The following is a 21,318-nucleotide window of genomic DNA, read 5'->3' on the forward strand; positions in this document are numbered from 1 at the left end:
GTTGAAAATGTCATCCGCCACATATGTTTTTGTCAATAGAACTGGTTACTCTTTATTGGCCTTTCAGCTCCCTTTTGGCCTTTTTGGTGGAGCGTAGGTGGGGTTTCAGATCTTTTGTTATTGATTTTCTCTTCGTTGAGAACGGTAAAGATGTTTATCTCCATGGGGCAAATAACAGTTCCCTTTTGACTCGGAGAATTTTAGTTGCTTGTCGGTGCTGTACAGTCCAGTGTCCAGTAGAATCTGACTATGGAGAAGTCATGCCACGCGGTCACGATTATGCTGTTTTAGGCCGTTGGGCCATGTCACCTTTGTGCGGGACTGCCCATTTATCATGCGTTGATCTTAGGTGATTGCACTGTTTTAGACCGTTGGACCATGTCATCTTTGTGCGGGACTACCCGTTTATCATGTGTTGATCTTAGGTGATTACACTGTTTTAGACCATTGGGCCATGTCATTTTTGTGCGGGACTGCCCGTTTATCACGGGTTGATCTTAGGTGATTACACTGTTTTAGGCCATTGAGCCATGCCATTTTTGTGCAGGACTGCCAGTATATAGTGTGCTGAATGCAAGATTTAGGCCTCTGGGCCTTCCTTATGTTCTGATCTGCGTGTTGTTGCATTTTTTTCTAATTGTTCTCACATTTCTTTTGTTATCTTTCAAGTCTACAAAGTGGATGTGTGTTTACTTCAAAGGTTGCCCACTCAAGAGATCCAGACGACTTCGCAAGTCAGCGGAAGGTCTTCCCTTGTGTGCCTGTGAAGCAAAGGCCCCTTCAACAACAGAGCGTTATTCAAGTGACTTTCAAACATTTAGAGAATGGTCTTCGCGCTTTGAGGAACTCGCTTGTTTCCCGTCTGATGAGACGTCTTTTGCTCCTTATTTGGAGTATTTTGCTGCAGCAGAGTTTCCTCTACTGCACACTTGATTCTGCCTGTTATGGCATAAATTGGGCACACCATCGGTATGGCTTTCCGACTTGTGATTTGACTTGTGATAGAAGTTTTCTCGAGGCGGCTAAAATTGAGCTTACAAAACCTGTTTCCATAAAAAGGGGGGCGCTGTTACTCCCGAGATGATCTTGAGGATATATAATAGGTTTGCGGGCGTCAAGGCTAATCCTGCTAATCTTCGCTTAGCCGCAATTTGCGTGACTGCCTAGTGGGCTTTTCTCCGCGGCAACGAGTTAGCTAGCCTTCGTTGCTGTAACGTTAGTTTTTGCGATGCATTTGTCAAGATTTATATATGTAAGAGCAAAACAGATGTTTATTATATGAAATTTTTAGTTTTAATTTTATGAATTTATTTTCTTCAGAGATGTAACATATTTTGCTCTCAAAAAATTCGTATTAAAATAAAGTTTTAGACTTGGCATGCGTTTGCGGAACTAGGATATCTTATACACTTGTTTAACTGATCTACATAGCTTAAGAACATGGGCCGCTAAGGAGCAGGCATCAGCAATCTACACTTTTTATGTCACGGCAGATAGAAGACTGATCGAGCCAAGGACGGCTAGCCACAGCTATATTATGATAGGTTAGAATCTTTACTTTCAGTGTCTAGAAGTTTGCACACTTAGATTCCTTTGTTCTCTTTCTTTATTTTTGAAAGCAGACATCAATAAACGAGATGCCCGCCCCTGATGCTGTGTTTCTGTTTATTAAGATTAGTTACAAAATATTTTATAATCGTTTCAGGGTGATTAGAGTATAAATATATTTTGTAACGTTTCGCTAATTACACTGGAGTATGTTCACTATGTATGGTTCGTGTTAACTGCAGAAGTATTTTAGGCGTGAATCCCTAAGGGGCTAGTAGGCTATTTGAGAATTTGTATGTTATGCAAGAGCCACTCGAAGGCATCTCTTTCAACTTTGCTTTTTAATTTTTCTGTTTACTCACTACTGTATTTTCTTTATGATGATGTAACGCTTGCTGTATCCTGCATCAATAAACGAGATGCCCGCCCCTGATGCTGTGTTTGTGTTTATTAAGATTAGTTACAAAATATTTTATAATCGTTTCAGGGTGATTAGAGTATAAAAACGGCTTCAAACGACTCTTCCCCTATCACATCTTGTTCGCCGAGATCATTCCACTTAAACTGTGGAAGACCTTCAAAGCGACCGATTCTTTCTTCTTTAAAGTGAACGCAATGGGCACTTTGAAATTGTCTTCGCATGACTGCATGGCGTAGAAAGAGGTATCATTAAGCATGCAATGACGGATTATACGCGAAATTCGCCGTCACATCGTTCGGGCATCGAGCATCGAATTGCTTTATTGCCGGTTTTCAGTGTCATGCCATTCAAAATAAACAAAATCAAAATCAAAACAGTTCAAACGATAAAGTCCAGAATCTTGAAGAGAAAGAAGGTAAATATGCAATGACTTTCGCTAAGATTCAGGTCACAGCAATGTTTCTTACGTAAGAAGAATTTTTTTTACCCAAATTTATAGAGATTTTGATGGAGACGCCATGCTGGCGCCCATCCGGATGGCGGCCGGAAACCAACAGAAACATCTGTCACTGAGTTTTGCTACAAAAGCGTGAATTTATCTCTTCAGGAACTCAAAAACATTTTAAAAATAATACTTTTTCTAATACATGAACTTTTCAGATAGCCAAATTCCCCGAAATAAGTCACTCTTTTAACCAACATGACAGCTTTCTTGCCCGTCATGTAAATGCCGCGTCATGCAAAAGATTAGAAATTCAAGCGCAGTCTATTACAAAACCAAGAACCCACTTGGAGCAAAAATTTGTATGACTATTAGTTTTCAGCTGCTCTTACACATCATGAAAGTAAAATCTCAGGATGATTAATAGTTTTGTAGTTTGAATTTAGCAACGTCATCTGAGGGGACTGTTGATTTATCGATTAAACAATCAAAAACGTGTTTTCCCTGCCATATATTTGTCATTAAGTCGTAAGTCCTTCCATTAGCACATGATAAGGCTACGACAAATATCCATCGCTGCGAAACTAAACGTCACAGTCCGGAGTTAAGATAAATCCAGGCGGTTAGATTCTTTGGTCGGTCTAGCGGATCTCAGAGTGAGAATTGAGATTTGAACCGCTCCACTATCCCGCGAAATCGATGTGCTTTAACAGCGTGCAATAAAATTACAATGAATAAATTCCACAACTGTCTCTGTACCTGTTGAGTTGATACATGTGAGAGAATAAATAGCTTCCGGTGGGAAACTGAGAGATTCTCGTTCACTTTTCAGTAAAGATTAACGCTATTAAATATTCCCCACTTTAAAGATTCCTCATTTTAAAGATTCCCGCTTTTAAAGATTCCCCATTTTAAAGATTCCCGCTTTTAAAGATTCCCCATTTTAAAGATTCCCGCTTTTAAAGATTCCCTATTTTAAAGATTCCCCATTTTAAAGATTCCCCGTTTTAAAGATTCCCGCTTTTAAAGATTCCCCATTTTAAAGATTCCCCATTTTAAAGATTCCCCATTTTAAAGATTCCCCATTTTAAAGATTCCCGCTTTTAAAGATTCCCCGTTTTAAAGATTCCCGCTTTTAAAGATTCCCCATTTTAAAGATTCCCACTTTTAAAGATTCCCCATTTTAAAGATTCCCGCTTTTAAAGATTCCACATTTTAAAGATTCCCGCTTTTAAAGATTCCCCATTTTAAAGATTCCCCGTTCCCCGTTCCCCATTCCCATTCCCCGATTCCCCGTTCCCCGTTTTAAAGATAGCCCTTCTTGATGGGTCTAATTACCTCATTGACTGATTTGCTACAGGCTAATCACCAAGGGCGGATAGACACATCAAAAACAAAGTCTACAGGATCCCCTGTTCCCGCGCCGATCACTTTGCTCTCCGAATTCTTCTGTTTCGCACTCGCCGAAAATTTGTTTTCCGTCCTCGCCGGGAGCCTCTCCGAAGGCTATGTGACGAGAAAGTGAGCCTGCTCTAATCTCTGCAATTTTTTTTATTTTGACCCCGGAAACCGCAGAAAAGAATAAAGTCAATTGATTTTCACCGGAAGTATGAGCTTTGGCAGCTCAGATTTCTCGGGAAAATTGTAAATCTTTTTCATAACAACATGTAGGCGCGATATCCGTTGTTAATAAAGTTTTGCTGACGAAAAAGTGTCAATATAACAGCTACTCGCTTCTTCACTGGAATCGCCCGCGTGTCTGTGGTTACTCATCTGACAGGGCTGTGAAATTGAAATAGAACTACTAAGGACACACACTTTGATTCCTAGTGATCTTGCTTTGGCAATCTGGTCTTTGGCGATGTTGGTAAACGGGCAAACGCCTCTGTGTTGTTTCGTTGCCCGCTTACAACCACATACGTTTGTAATATTTAACTCTTCCCATATGCAGTCGGCAACACGACAAGTACGTCTTGATTCATTAACATACTTTCAACTGCTATTTCCTGCTTGAGGAGGAGGGGCTCCCTCTTTAGTTTGAAATTTAACCAGAAATAGACTGGAACTTTGTTAAAACATCAGTAATACGCGCACTCAACTCTTCCTCTGACTCCAAATGTGGACGACTTGTTTTTTATTGTGCGGTAAATTACCGACTCTGTGGGGATTTAATCGCTCCTTATCAAACATAGTAGATTGACAGTTTCTCGCCTTTCCCGCCTTTCGACCAATGGTATTTCACTTCGCTCAGACGATCGACGCGCAGAAATGAAAAATTACAGAGATCAGAGCAGGCTTACTTTCTTGTAGTCTCCTCCGCAGCCATTTTTTGGGATGTCATGCAATGCTCCCCCCAAAGAAACGGCTGCTCACATCCAACAACATTCCTTTCACGAAATTAACCAATCACCGCTTCTGTTCCATTTTCAAGAACGTTTTCGCGCCAAATTCGCCCTTTGAAACTTGTCCAATCAGGGAATGTTTTTTATCTTTGTATCCCGTCGTGGGAGATGTCACAAATAAACATACAGATTTCCGGCTTTTGTTTAGAGACGCCGAAAACTACCGGCGACACTTGAACGAGCTTTCTATGTAGCTGAAGACTCTTCAAAGTTCAAGTTAATTATTAGAAGCTTTCAACTCAAAAAATTACTGTCGAGAAGGAAGATATCTATTTTAACTTAACAAAGGAACCAGGAAATCCAGTAGCTTCGCTCGATTTGTTGACATCGAGTTCTGAATGCCGCTCTTTCCGGCCTGATTACAATCTGTAGGAAGCGTTTGGCCCTTGATTGATGGTTACAATTTGACATTTCGAGAAAATATATTTTGTCTCATTTATAGCTGAACATAGCGAGGAGCACATGAAGCACTTGTACTTAGGACTTTTATTTACAATTTTTTTCGTCCGTCATGATCGTAACCTGCGAACACCGCATATTTTTGGCAACGTGCGCCGTGAAACAAAAGCCAGAAATCCCTCACGTGTTCGCACTCAGACCTTTCCGTGCAAAAGCTTACGTCATTCACACTTTGCTATTATGTGATTGGTCTGTTCAATGGAGCGCAAACAAACCACAAACACAAAGGGAAAAGAATGTGGTTTGGATGTGAGCAGCCTTCTTGGCGCCTCTTCACCAGTAGACTGCGAACAGGCTCCCGGTGAACCCGAATGAAGCCCCGATCGCTTTGCTCTCCAAATTCTTCTGTTTCGCGCTCGCCGGAATTTTTTTCCGTCCACGCCGAGAGCCTGTTCGCAGGCTACTTCACCAGACTCCTCGCCGGATCGCTTTGCTTATCGACGCTCGTGCGTGTGACTCAAAGGTGAGCCTGCTCGCAAGCTAGCCGCGAAACTCCGCGGCTCTCTCGCAGCTCGCTCATGTGGAGAAACACCAAGAAAAACCTCTGGGAGCAGGGTAAACAGTCAACAGACTTGCTCGTAAACAGCTACATTTGAATCATGTGGTGCCAGAACGACCAAAAGGGGGAATAAACCTATTCATCGAGCTTGAGAAACATAAGCTCGATCAGATAGCTGCAAGAAACCAAAGAATGTCTTTTGAGAAAAGTATAGCTTTCTCGAAGTAACGCTACGGCGTCTCCGAGGAAAAACGCACGAGGACAAATCGGATATCCGTGATAAGAATCAATTGCATCATACTACTTGGAAAGTGTTCTAATCAAACAGTTGGGTCTGGCATCACAATATAGAATGCAAGTAAGCAACATGTTCACGGGAAATGTCATATTTTGTCCCTGGAAAGCAATATATTATTTGTATCTTGCAATAGAAACGAGCCAAAACAATGGTATGCATAAACACATGGCAAATTACAGAGGTGTCAAACTCGACGAAGCGACATGCAGATAACAAAGGAAATCATGCAGACCTATGAACTCTAAAAATTTGCCATAGCAAGGTCTAACCACTCAACTCGACTTAAAATTCCTCCTTTTAACACAACATGAAATGCCCTTCATAAACACGAGTGAAGCGAAAAAAAGGTCAATTGACCTAACAGAGAACGGCAAATGTACAAATGTCACGAACCATAGAAGTCGTGTAGGCTAGCCATTTTACAAGTTTGTACAAGTTGCAGAATGTCTTACATCCGCACATATGTGCGAGTTGCGCTAGCAACTACAGACGTACATAGTATTTTAGAAATACCGGCTACTGATGAGATCCACATGTAGGATCGAAACAATGGTCTTGCCTGAGCTAAGCCGAACAGTGGCAAATGCAACACGCAAAACAGTCAACAGACTTGCGCGTAAACAGCTACATTTGAATCATGTGGTGCCAGAACGACCAAAAGGAGGAATAAACCTATACATCGAGGTAGAGAAACATGAGCTCGATCAGATAGCTGCAAGAAACATAAGCCTGTTTCTGGAGAAATGTATAGCTTTCTCCAAGCTACGGTGTCTTCGAAGAAAAAACGTACGAGGACAAATATGATATCCGTGATAACCTCCTGTACTTTCAAACAGTTCTGTAATACAGCCGGGTCCGGTGTCACAATATAGAATGCAAGTAAGCAACACTTTTACAGTAAATTTCATATTTTGTCCCGCAAAGGAAAATACTTGGAGACTAAAAAACATATCTTGCAATAGAAATGAGCCTTAAAAATGCATAAATACATGGCAAATTACAAAGGTGTCATCGACGAAGCGACATGCAGATAACAGCAGAAATCATGCAGACCTATGACCTCCAAAAATTTTGCCATAGCACGGTCTTACGGCTCAACTCTAATAAAATTTCTCCTTATAACGCAACATGAAGTACCCTTCATAAACACGAGTGAAGCAACAAAAAGGTCGAGTGACCGAACGGAGAACGGCAAATGTACAAATATGTCACGAACAGTTGAAGTCATGTAGGCTAGTCAACCCATTTTACACTGAAATACTGCAAATTATACATTTAATATGTATACAGCTAAATATTTCAGTTAACGTTGCCAGATGAAATTTTTAGATAAAAAGAAACCTATGTGAGAAGAACACTAATGATAGGCTATGTATTCATTAAGCTTGGCTTATCATGTGAAAAAAAATCTACTAGTTTGTATTTTTGTGTGTGAAGCAGAAGCCTACACAATAAGACCACTAATAGTAGGCTTTGTATTCATTAAATTTGGCTTATCATTTAACAAAAAAATGATTACACATCTAACAGCTTGTTTTTTTGTGTGAATTAAGTAGAAGTTTTGCACTTTTATGAGATATATTTAATTAATAATAAAAGAAAATTTTTAAACGTAAAATGAAAGCCTTCCTCTTAAATCAATTTTTAATGTGATAAATTTTATATGTAAATAGTTTTTCAATAATTGTTTATCGATAATCTTTGAATATTTTTTTACTATGATTGTCCCTGAAAAGCCCCCATGGGGAGTTGACGATAGAATTTGTATTGTATCGCAAAATAATTAATAATAAAATAATCAATAATAAACTGTAATATTCACTCAGGATAATAATATTCAGTCACTCATTCTGATAAAGAAAGTTTTCGTCTAACATGTAGAACCTACTGCTCCAATGAAACCCTGTTCCTTCTAAATGCCCATAGAAGACTGTTAGGATCAATTTTAGGGTTAGGGTAAGTTTTTAGCATGACTGAATTGATGAGGGCAAATGAATATCAATCGCAATAGAGCTTCCAATATACCGTAGGAGAGAGTCCAGACTCCCTCTCCCCCCCACCTCCGTCAGGAGACACGTGGCCTCTTACTTAGCCCCACCTCCGTTAGGAGATCCATGGCCTCTTAAGTAGCCCCCCACCTCCCTCAGGAGACCCATGGCCTCTTAAGTAGCCCCCCCACCCCGTCATTAGACCCATGGCCTCTTAAGTAGCCCCCCACCTCCTTCAGTAGACCCATGGCCTCTTGTATAGCCCTCCCTCCAAAAAGTGGGTCCCTAGCATGTAACATAGTTTTGACCACTTCCCTTACTGATAAAATATTTACTGTACATAGAGCAACATGACAAAATCTGACCAACTTTCAAACCAAAACTGTGGAAAAATCAAACCCTTTGGCTCCCACACACCCATATAGCTCATTTCTGAGAGTAACGCCTCCCCGTTCCATTCAATGTTGACAATGTTATCCCAGAAAATATTGCTACATCCTAATATTGTTACTACATGCTTACCTGGGGGTAGTGGAGATTCACTTGTGACCTGTCGCACTGCAGACTCTGCTGAATCACTACTCTGACTTGTGGAATATGCTTCATGACTTACAGGTTTTTCCAAAGCTATGAAAAAGAATTAATCAAATTAATCCATCTGTCCCCACACCCCACCAGCTTCTCTACATGCTTCCCTTTTATAGCAAGACAAGGGCAACTCCACTTCAACCCCTAACAGCTCCACCCTAATTTTTGAGTATGTCTGCATCCACCCGAGTGGAAAGTACAATTTCTTTTATCAAAACACTTGATAAAGAACTAAAAAACTTCTTAAGTGAAAGTAAAAAGCACACTTAGACTGAGTCCCCCAACTTTTCAGAAGGACACCTTTCTGAGAGAAATGGCCTTATATCTTATCTTTGCTCGAACCCTCACCCTAGGCAAAAATTGAACAAGAAATCAAAAGTAGGTACACAATCTACATTTACTGTTCATAACTGTAGCACGAAATATATGTAAGTGCTTGCATGTTCCAAGGAGTCCACGCACTAGCCAACAGATTTTATAGTCATGTTTTCTGTACATCAAGCATGGAGCATCTTTCCCTTTAAGCCATCATTGACAGTTTTGGCATCTCATAAAATATGAAGTGATAAAGTCAGTTATGGTCATATGTAATAAGCCCTTTGCAGCTAAGCCATCACGTGACCTGTTTTTCATAAAATTATGAGCTATAACTTAACGAATGCCAGAAATGGAAAAAGCATGTCGAAAATATCAAAATGGCTAAGTTTGAGGCCCCCATCATTAAAGAAGGAGACTTTTTGATGGTCCGAATTTTTAAAAGAATAACAAGACTTGTACGGAAAAAGTTGCTGGAGAGCAAGGCCTTTAACCTTATTCCCAGGGTCTCTCATCTTACTGAGCTAGCGAGGAGAGACCCTGGTTGGGTCTGGTCACGTGTCTCCCAGAATCTTGGAGATGACCATTAAACTATTGAAGGGATGGGTGGCTTAGTAGGAATTTTGTCCATACTTAGCCTACGGGAATGCGGTAATGTCACCAAAGTAAACCAAGAACGATATGATGTTCTGCGGCAATGTCCGGCGGTAATATTCTGAAAATGCCGAGGAAAACTTATCCACCATCTGATAGGGGAAATTCAAATCGTTGAAGGTTGTAACAACAACAACAACAATTTATTGGTATTCCCATATAGATGGTGTTACCTAAATATTGGTTCAGTGAAGGACGTTACATATTGTAAAAATCTCCTCAACAATGTGAGTGGAGAATTGCACACTGCGGCCGAGGCTGTGTATGGAAGATCTTTCACTCACCTTTACCTCAGAATGAAGTGCAGGTCTTGTGAATGGCGATTAAATAATTTTAGAGAATTCAGGGAATAATTGATCACTGAAAGCCAAAGTTACTTCGAAAGGAGCGAAAGGGTGAAAAGATTTATTGAAGTTTCACCGTGACTTTTACTTGCTCATGTTGGGCCAATTCTGTGGCAGGCTGTCTGTTTAAGGTTGACAAGCCTCCTTTAGATGAATCCCACTCACTGGCCAAGATAGCAACACTCAATGCTGTACCTGACTTCCCTTGATTCTCTTTTGCTGGTGCATCTTGTGAAGTGGCAACTCTGGTAGAAGGACTCAAATCCTACAAGACAACCACACCTACAATTAAAGCTGGACACTGGATCAAACAGTCTAAGGGTTTGAGATCTAGCAGGGTCACTGTGTTGTGTTCAAGGGAGACACACTTTGCTCTCACAATGCCTCTCTCCACCCTGGTGTATAAATGTGTACTATACTGAATATAGCAAATTTTATTCTGTGGGTAATCCTGCAGTGGCCTCGCATCCTCTAAGGGGAAGTAAAAATACACCTATTGTTTAATGCTACAGGAACTTAGATGAACTCTACCAGTATGGGACTTTTAGCCTGATGAAGACTTTTTAAAATAAGACACAATAAGTAACCAATTAGCAAGTAATGTTCTGTAGCTTCTTAACGATTATTTTCAACATCGATCGGTCAATTTTAATCTTTTGTGATTTTTTTAAGTATAAACTGGCCTTTATCAAATCATTTCTCCAGAGATATAATTTAACCTTCAACTTATATAGCATTGCACACTAGACCTGAAGGGAATATAAATCCTAGGGGGAAGGGAGGAGGACGAAGAATTACTCAAGGAGGTTTAATCTGTCGGCAATTAACATTTTTCTCAGTAGTATTCTTCAACTTGTGAAATTGCTACCTCCTTCCAGGCAGAGCTCCCTCTATATTCCATTACAGGCAGCACCCCTCCCACCTTAAAATGAAACAGGGATGGCCTGACCTCGTGTAAAGTACACTAATGTTTCCATTAATTATATTATAGATCATATAAATCACATACCTGGCTTGTTCCCTTCAAGAACCATTTCTCCAGTCCATGGACAGTATGCACTTTATCACAGACCTTCCCCATACAGATCAGTGGTTGATCCTGTTTTACTTCAAGAAGGTGAAAGCACTCCTCATCATTACAACACACTCTTCCATGGTTAGAACACTCTTGACCAACCCCGTCTGTCCTTTGATGACAGTATGGGCAGGCTACACACAACTCATACTGCAGTGCTCTCAGGTATGGCAGCTCCAGTGACAAGGTTTGCAAAGTTCCTTCTACAAACTCACGCACTTGTGTAGCTATGTGTACTAGTTCTTCTGACGTCCCTGCTGACACCTCCAGTTTTATCTTCTTGAGTGCATTAACCGGAAGACTTTGTATTCTTTGCCTTAGGACGATCTTGATGAAACTCTTCTTGCAAATGGCAATTAAATCATGGATTTGCTTCCCAATAACAAACCATGCTCCATTTTGGTACAACTTGGGATGCTGCAAGGGCCATGTCTTACAACACCAACCAATAAATCGTGACACAAGCTGTGAGAACAGACCATGAGGGACAAAGCCATGTACAAAATGAATATACAAAGGACAAGGATCAGCGTGAGATGGTGCCATTTGACAAAGGTCCTTAGGAGGTGTCTTCAGTTGAGCTGGTACAAAATACTTTACATCACTTGGAGACGGTGAGAACTTGGCGATCAAACCAAACTGCTCCATCATGTTCAAGATGTCATCTTTGATAATGCCTTGTTGAATAAACTTGGAAAAGACATCATCAACAAGTTCCATGCAGAGGATGCCATTTTTCTCTAGTTCCCGCCAGTAATTGGTATGTACAGGATCCTGAGAAAAAAAAACATCAGAATAACATTTAGACACAGTTATATAAACTTGTATATACTAAGCTACCTAGCATGAGGCTAAAGGTTTTGTTGATGATGCCTTCCTTGCAAGTACTGGGTAGTTCTCTCAAATGGGAAATAGTTTTATGCCATGAATGCTGCTATAAAAACACAAATTCTGGAACATACATTTTAAACAGGGACTGCCTCTTCATGTAGCAGACATTCCTACTACATGTATCTTAGAGGCATTGCAACATGTAAAATCATGCATCATCATTCTCTAAAGGGTTAGCCAAATTAACAAAGATGAACTATTCAGACACTCAAAAAAGGTACTTTAAAACATTGAAGGTGAACATCAGGTAAAGGTTAAGCAATTCAGTTTTCTTACCATTTTATCAAAGTGTGGAATGGTTATCAACTGCTTCAATAAGTCAATCAGCCACTGAGCCTTCAGAACAACTGTACTGCGATGCTTGATAATCATACCAAGGCCATGGTAGAAACTGATCATACCATCAAATTCATCTGCATCTTCTATAAAGCAATGCTTTTTGGCATAGTTTTGGAGTTGCTTCAGATTTGAGTGATAAGTCTGTTGAGCTATGAATTTTTCAATCACCTTTTCAAACAGAAACCATCTAAAAGACAAACATAAAGAATGCATCACATTTCATGACAACCCATTATTTCTATTATTCGCTGTAAAGACTACCATACTGTTGTCACTCAACAAAGTTTTAAATCATTTTTGATAACTTTTTCCTATCTTTGTTCCAATCTTCTTATAGCTTTTGTCTCTCAACTGACCTCCAAAGAGAGTGTAAGAACTAATCAATTTGTCAAGATCATACATTTATGTTCAAATATATTAATTCATCCCACAATTCTTGGAATTTGCTTGTTAACCCATTGACTCCCGCGCAGCCCGCAACTGCCTGTGCGAAAAACACCTCCAATTTCCTGTGCTGCCCATAACCGCCTGAAAAAAGGCACATGGGGACAATTGCCTTTCCTACCCTTGCTGAAAACCTTTTGGTTCTCTTATTGTTCTATTGTTCTTGAGGACAAATAAACCAATCAGAATCGACTTACTGAGCATATTTTTATAACACTTTAGGGGTTCTAAACAGACAGTTTTTCGGTAAAATCGTGCACTTGAAAAGTGCAGGTAATCATGGTGCATTGCCGGCCAAATCTGTCGACTTCAAAATGTCTTGTTTTTGTTTCTAACATGGAGAAATTGCTACTTTGGGATTTAAATTGGAAAGGAAAAATACAAATCAATGTTTAGGTGGCCTCAGAATGGAAGATCAAGGAGTACAGAGTCCTTAAACCTTTCTGGTGAAGAATGTTTTCTTCCTTCCACTGCCGCGAAAACATGACGATCGAAGCACTTTCAAGAAAGTTTTGAAAACAGATTGCGGATTTAAAGCAGCTTCCCGGACTTAAGAAACAAAAATGGCAATGTACATTATTACTATGAAGTTGAATTCAACATTTGGAATGATTGGTAAAGTTAAAGCCGTTAAAAGACCGCAAAAGTGGTCGGTAGAAACTCAAGCTTTCACTGTAGCGTGAAGAATTAATTTGAACATGCAGTTGCGCAGTGAAGCACATCTGTGAAATTTTGAACACTTTTTTGCTTTTTGATAGGTTCCTCACCTCAGCTTGAGCGAAAATTTGATTTTATTGAACTTCCTTTTGCATGTCTTTCATTTGGTTCCCTGTATTTAGAACTTTAGGTTTTAAAAGTGAACAGTATTTTTGCACACTGGATTTCTGCATATTTAATTTACGGCGACCTCCGCGGTTTGTTTGCTTAGTATATTCGCTTTGTTCAAGTATATTTTTTGGTGTATTATTCAGCTACTACAGAACTGCCAAGAAAAGAACTAAATGGCCACTAATTTAGCACAGTTGAAATATGTTTGATCTAACAATAATTAAGCTTAGCTACAATCCCGGCCAAAAGTAGTTGGGACACTTGAGCTGTATCACGTATCCCCCTTCCCCCCTAATCAATGTTGGAAAATATCGTGTTTTCTCCAACAAAAAAGGGAAAAACCACCTGATTATCAACATTGAAAGTGGGGGGAGGGGAGAACTTGCTTCATGTCCCAAGTCTTTTGTCTGGGATTGTAGTTTTTGTTGTCTTTTTGACTTGCAACTTTCATCTTTCTTTCACAGCGCTGTAATATTTCATCGTGTGGTAAAGATATCATTTGATTTCTTATTTTCAAATTGGTTTTCACATGTGTCTTTTGCTTTTATTTTCTGCTGTTTTCTCAAGTGTTAGCGGTTATAGTACAGGAATGGAGATTCTGTTCTACTTGGTTTCGATTTGTCCTGCGAAGTCAATAATTAACTCACTTTCGCATATTCAATTTTCTTGGCTTGCATTGGGCATTTTGTCATGCGGCAAAGAAATAACATAACCTCTTGCTTTCTAATCAGTTTTAAACATCAAGTTGAGTTGATGGGGTGGGTGGTGTGCAATTTCATTCGGGCATCAATGGTTTAAACTGAAGTCATCAAAAACTGCTGAAAAGACATCATTCTCCCAACCCTCACCCATCCCCCACACAGTTGTCAGAAATTTATCAAAACCTTTGTTAAGTGACAGCACTATGTCAGTCTTTTCTGTAATGCCATTCTTCTCAGAGATGTCCTAGCTACCACTGTTTGAAGAGTATCATAGGAAAATTCATTACCTGACGAAGGAATTCCAAGTTAAATTTCACAAGCAAATCTGATATCGCACGAACCGCAATATCGGTTTTTCAAGTGAAATTTAACATGGAATTCATGAGTCTAGTAACAAATTTTCCTTGAATCGCATAGACTTCTTTTTAAATGAAAGAAAACCATCTTTCATTTACCTCTGTGTGAATGTTACAATATTCAACACTCATTCGAGAAAAGCCATTCCAGTTGAAACAACTGTCAAGACTGTCAGGAGCCAGCCAACAGAAATCCAGCTAGAATCAGAAAACTTTATTTGAACTTTGTGGCTGGCAATCCTTCATTTTCAAATTGTTCACACAAGATTTCATTTTAACGACATTCAGGTCAAAGCAGTTTTTCAAAAAGACTTTTGTTTGTTTTTGGCCTCATGGACGGTGGCAATGGTTTTGAAAACATGTTAAAAGGGTATTGTTTCTAATTGTTGTTGAGTTGTTGTTTAGTTGTTGCTCCAGTGCAATATCATGCAAAGCCTAACTTTTAAGAGTTGCAATTCCACGCTGAAGGCTTCGCCTAGGTAACCAAACAGGGGGTCCCAGTTTTGAATTTTGGGGCATACCTGACAAACCCAACTGAGTGTAGGCAATAGCATTTCTTTGTAGAAAATAATTTACCTGACTGGTATCTTCTGCTCCATATATGGCTCCTGTCTCAACACCTCCATGATTTTGTTCCGCAGTTCTTGAATGTCATCTGTGTTCTCTAATAATAAATACACACTACATTTTGACACTTACAGTACTATGTTTATACACAAAATCGAGATATATTATTCTACAGTGTACATATAGGTCCTACAAATGAAAAGGTTGAAATCTGATCTGGTCTGAGTTTTCAAGACACCAAAATCTGGTCTCATGCTAGAACTGCAAAGCTATGAGAACAAGCAAGTAAAGATCAAAGACTAACAATAATGTGAGAAAAAACAATAATCAAAGTGGCTGTGAGCCACTGACCTTGGAAAATAAATTATGAAAGGGTGTTATGAGGCATTGCTCATTAAGGAACTACTTGTGATGTGAGGGCAGTCTAGCTTTCGAACAAGCCCATAAAGCCACTTTCCATTCAGGGGTGTGTTGCAGTATTTGCAAAATGAAAAAGTTCAACATTAAGAAACTGTTTTATCAGGTCAAATCAAGGACAAAACGTTCATCTCCTCATCTCGTCACTTCAACTTGTCATTTCGTCATGTCAACTCGTTATCTCATCGTGTCAACTTGCTGTATCGTCATCTCAACTGGTCTTCTCAACAGGTGAGCTTGTCGTCCCGTCGTTTCGTCCTCTCAACTTGTTGTGTTAACTCATCATCTCCTCACCTCAGCTTGTTGTCTCCTCATGTCGTCTTTTCAACTCGTTGTCTTGTCCTGTCAACTCATCACTGCGTCACTTCAACTTGTCGTCTCGTCATGTCAACTTGTCATCTCGTCGTCTCATCACGGTAATAGCCGCCATTATGAATACTAACAACTTTTGGGGTCTCAAATGTAATAAATGTCCCTAAATGTAATAAAATTTGGCCCTAAATGTAATAAAGGTCGTAAAAATACAATTTGGCCCTAAATGTAATAAATTTTAGTCCTAAATTAAATGTAATACCTTTTGGCCTAAAATTTAAAAAAGTCTTGAGCATGATAAAACCTCATCTAAATCTGAAATCACAGACTGTGGTAAGTAGACGATATTTAACTGTTTGGCCTTTTGCCTTTATTATACAGAGGAATAAAGGCAAAAATGTTCTAAGTTAATGGCAATTGCAATTAATGTTCTTCAATATCCAGATGCTACAGAAGTGAGTCATAATTTCACTTTATCTTTATTGCAAGACTTATTTTACAGCAGTCAACATTAACAGACCTTGAGTTAATTATTAACAATAGAAGGTATAAATTTCAATGAATGTCTTTTAAAATGTTTGGGCCGGACACATGAATGATTGAGTAAGTTTTGGTGAATGTCCATCATCCCTGCCTCCTGGTCTTTTTTGAAGTTACTCTTTATAAGAGCTTGTCAACATGTAAAGAGGCTGCCCGGTTAACTGAGTTACCTGGCTACAACAACGCCCACCTTTGGATGCAAAATTCACAGCCCTTCTACCAGAGTTTAGAAAGCATCATCAAAGCATGAAGTAGCGTGGGAAAACCATATAGATTTCATGTCTTTCATGGCATGTATACTTTATCGTTAACATTTTTTACGATTAACAGTTAGTTTTTTCCAGTTTCTACGCCTAACAGCTTAATTTTTGGCCATTTTATGGCTAATTGTTAACCCTATAGAAACCTTCATGTTATAACTGTTTACGTATAGGTACATGCGAAAAAAGATAGCCTGCCTGGGGTGCCCCAGGGAAAGCTCACAGGGTGACTCAAGTAGTACTTTGTCTTCAAAGTGAACACGTCAACAGGTTTTGTACAGAAATATGAAAATTGGCAGCCCCTAACCTCTTGAGAATTTTTGGACACTTGATGATCCGGTTTGGCTGCACCATCTAGAGCACATTTTTTCAAATCCTATGTTCTCTATTTCCCTCCTGCTCCTTATTTTTCATTTCATACCGCAGCCACTGAGCTTGTGCCTCTGTTCTGCTAGTCGCTGTATGTAATAATGGCAAATAAGGCGTCATATACAACTCTTAGACTGCCTAAATACCAAAATGGCAGTCTGTAACCTTACCACATAATTCTTACGACCAAAAGTTATTACACTTAGGACCTTTATTACATTTACAGCCAATTTCTCTTACATTTAGGACCTTTATTACATTTAAGGCCAAATTTTATTACATTCAGGACCTTTATTACATTGAGGAACATCTACTAGATTTGAGACCCCAGCATTCAAAATGGAAGATAGTACCATGACGAGACGATGAGATGACGAGTTGACACGACGAGATGACAAGTTGAAGTGATGTGGTGACAAGTTAAAAAGATGACACAACGAGATGACAAGCTGAGGTGAGGAGATGACAAGTTTACATGATGAGTTGACAGGATGACACGATAGGATGACAAGCTGACGTGACAAGAGGACCAGTTGAGACGACGATACAGCCAGTTGAGATGACGATATGGCACGACGAGATAACAAGTTGAAGTGACAAGACATCAAGATCAACATTTTGTCCACGATTTGACCTCATACTGTTTGTTACTCAGGCCTGCCTACAAGTTTGACATTACATGTATCTGTACATGTCTTCCTTGTGCTGTAGTCAAAAACGGCAAGATCATTTTGTTTGGTCAAAAGTGAGGTACATGTATAGACTGAACGAAACACTTGAGTCTGCGGTACGTAAATAAATAATTAATACTTTCGCCTTACGGTAACTGATAAACAAGTAGCGCAGTGTGATAAGTGCTGGCTCGTCATGCGAGACATTTAGAGTTCAAATCCTAGTGGTGACTACTGTACATTTTTCCTTTTCTTCTTAATTGTTTTTTCTTTTTCTGTCAAGAAACCATTTACCGAAAGGTAGCATTAATTTTGTCTTTCTGTTTCTTGTGTTAAAAAAATTGTCTGGAGACTTTAATCATTTGTTTATATCGATTCAGTTTCAAACTCACAATTTCACGTAGGTTTGTGAAGGAAAAACCATGAAGACTTTCCCTGAATCGAATCGCCAAGGAAGAACCAGAAGTATTTTCCTTACAACGAAAAAATCGTTACACCTTCTACCTGTCAAAGGTAACTAACTTGACACCCTGCAAGCAACTGTAAAACGGCCTTAGACCGCTGGTGTTCAAAACCCGGTGGGGAATCCTATATGAGAAGGTCGGGGATGTTCGTTGTTTCAGGTACAAAATCAAGGATTCTGGTCTCACTTAGGGTGTTGACGATGGAACGTCACCATTTTTGGCTGTCTAGGTATTCTTTAGGGTGCACTTGAGGAAATAATGATACAGGAAATGCTCTCATTTAATTTCTGTTTCCAGGCTTGATTTCTGCTGATCTCGAGTACATGAGTCTACAAGTGCGCACGGGATCCTTTCTTGAACAGTGGCTGGTGATTGAACCTAATCCGTTTTTCTGACAAGCATCCCTTGCCTTTTCATGTGGGAGTTTTCCCCACCCTGGGTTTCCAAATGTCTAATGGGAAGTGAAGGAGTGAAGGAGTGACGGAATGAAATCGTTCCACCACTACAACTTGGGAAGTAATATACATTGTCCAACTTAAAAAGGAAGTCTGCATCTTTGAGGTCCCACACTGACATGAAATCAACACTGCCATTTTCTTTGAAGTTAAGACAACTGGCAATTCAGAGCGAAAAAAGCAAAATATAACCTAAAATTTGACATAAGCAGATATGCATAATTATACAGCCCTTCAAATTTTATAGTCACATCCATCTTCAATTCAGTTTGATGTGTCCTTTCACTAGATTGAAAAAGTGGACAAAAGAAAATGAACTGGATGTAACAAAATAAATAACAAAGGCAAAATGCGTGGATGAAAAACAAGTTTCCAAATGTGTTGGTGAAAATACACCAATGCATTGACTTGTTTCAGTCAACAAGTTGAAAACACGTTTGATGGTTCACTATCTCTAAGCGGTACTGAAACTTTTAGTTATTTTCATTTATTACTATAATCATTACATTAGCCATACATTAATACTTTAATACCTGTTTGGAGAGTCCCTCTCTTTGGACCTATCAGTGAGCTTGTGTTATCAATACTGAACAATGGCCGGATCACATGTTTCCCATACTCTTTATCAAAAATTCCTTCACATATTTGACGTTTCATCGTTGCGATGTCTTCAGCTGGTTTGTCAGCATGTGTGCCTACAATGAGCACTGGTGGTCGCAGATAGGGCAGCCTCCATTGAGCACCATAATCTGTTTCTTCTTTTACTTGTGTTACACTGTGGATTGTAGTAAGCCATGATAACAAATTCTCCAGATTTGTTTCGTTGTTTGGATTTACTAACTTTTTTTCAAGAGTTCCTTGTCTAACATAGGGCTCTGCTGATGCATATAATGGCTTGCTGAGGTTGTATACCAAAACATAAATAGCCCGTGACGACAAGAAAAGAGGGTGAGAAGCATAGTATAGGTGCTGTCCAGCAAAATCCCACACATCAATACTAACAACAGATTCTCCTCTGGTGATATCACCTTTGCTGTCATGTTCACCTCTAACATACTCTAGCAACTGATGGACATGTTTTGTGACATCATTGGGAGGTGAAGTGGCATTGATCCCTACCTCAGGCTCATTCAGCTCAATTTCACTTCCACATTCAGGGAAATGTTCATCATTATGGGACTGTTTTGAATCTGCTTTTGCTTTTCTTGATGGTGAGGAAATTTCAGAGTCTACATTCTCCTCAACCTAGAATAGATTATCAAACAAGAAGAATGATCAGAAAAAGACCCTGACTGACAGTACATCTTCCACACACCATGCAATCAGATGGAAACTTCTTCTGATTTAAATGCTCCATCATTACAAATATTTAATTATAGTTAACTCGCTCTAAGACAAGCAACCATTAACTATCTAACTGAGAGAAATACATCAGCTCAGGTTGTTTGTTACATGTTGCAAACTAAAACAAAAAAAGGAAGTGCTTAAATTGTTCTTAAACTCTTAGGTGATAGTTAACTTGTTTCTGCTACATTTGAGATGTCTACAATAAATATACATTGTACCTCTAAACATCTAACTTTATTCAAACCTTATGCTTGTTGGGATCTATAATTTTTCTGTCACACAGTTTCTCAGCCACTATCCTTGATATATCTTTAGAATACTCAAGCAATCCTGGTTTGTTCTCATGGGTGGAATGCCAGTTCTTAACTTGTTCAACTTCAATTTCACATGTTGAAGCCTGTACTTCAATTCCCACAGTACTCTGTTCTGTAGGGTCAAATGGCAGGCCTAGGAGACTCTTCTTTAGACTGGTTTTACCAGCACGATCCTGACCAATTAGTAATATGCGACCACGGTAAACATTCACAAAGCCATCTCTTAAAGCCTTTTCATAAGCCAGTTGTGCTCTTTGTCCTTCTGCTTTTTGTTCAAATACATGATCTAATATAAAAATTCAAGGAAAATAGTCTTGTCAATTAATAAGAATTAGAATTAAAGTGTAGTTTATAACTCTTATATAAAGCTTCATACATGTAAGATAAATGTCAACTGTATAACATGAATATGATAAAAAATTAATACTTCATGTTAATTAAGAGGAATGGAATTCACTTTTTAACCATTTTGTACATGCATATGAGCATTACATGTAATTGTGTGAAAGTTGCACTCATAAATATAATGAGCTGCATTTCCCATTTTAAAAACATGGAGAAACCGTGAATACAGTAAAAGTATTTCCATTCTATGCCAATTTGAATTTTGTGTACATTCTGTACAGTTCATAGTGAAATATTTATTATTAATATGAGATGCTCTTTTGGTTAGGGTTGGCCTTCAATTTCACTCAAAACTATTGAATCAAATACTGATAACCAAGCATGGAGAAAGAAGTCCTTGGGTAGTACAATTACCAAATTTAATTTTCACAACATCAAGAAGTTTTTATACCCCTTGACAAAATTTTAACAAAATTTATGTTTTAAAACTCATGAACAAAAATGAGGATGCCTATATAAATCATACAGTTAAAATATTACTTTCAACAATAACAATCTTAATGACATGTATGCTACATTTATTTAATATAATTCTTCTCCAGCCAAAAGATACACTAAATGGTCAGCAGCACATTTGTAATAATTTTCTAAGTTAAACTACATGT

At 38.9% G+C, this 21,318-nt stretch overlaps 1 protein-coding gene across 1 annotated transcript in view; it reads right to left on the minus strand.

Annotated features, from left to right (window-relative positions):
• Positions 1–21,318, minus strand: part of LOC145494333 (uncharacterized) — a 45,087-nt gene that overhangs the window by 17,077 nt on the left and 6,692 nt on the right. The window contains exons 2-9 of the mRNA XM_081473774.1: positions 20,239–20,594; positions 19,181–19,892; positions 15,169–15,256; positions 12,201–12,450; positions 11,328–11,807; positions 10,968–11,297; positions 10,025–10,223; positions 8,580–8,699 (exon numbers count right to left, since the gene is read on the minus strand). Coding sequence (XP_081329900.1) covers positions 8,580–8,699; positions 10,025–10,223; positions 10,968–11,297; positions 11,328–11,807; positions 12,201–12,450; positions 15,169–15,256; positions 19,181–19,892; positions 20,239–20,594 — 2,535 coding nt within the window. The remainder of the gene's footprint in view (positions 1–8,579; positions 8,700–10,024; positions 10,224–10,967; positions 11,298–11,327; positions 11,808–12,200; positions 12,451–15,168; positions 15,257–19,180; positions 19,893–20,238; positions 20,595–21,318) is intronic.

Source organism: Orbicella franksi, chromosome 8 (assembly GCF_964199315.1).
Source record: "Orbicella franksi chromosome 8, jaOrbFran1.1, whole genome shotgun sequence".
Taxonomy (NCBI): Eukaryota; Metazoa; Cnidaria; class Anthozoa; order Scleractinia; family Merulinidae; genus Orbicella; species Orbicella franksi.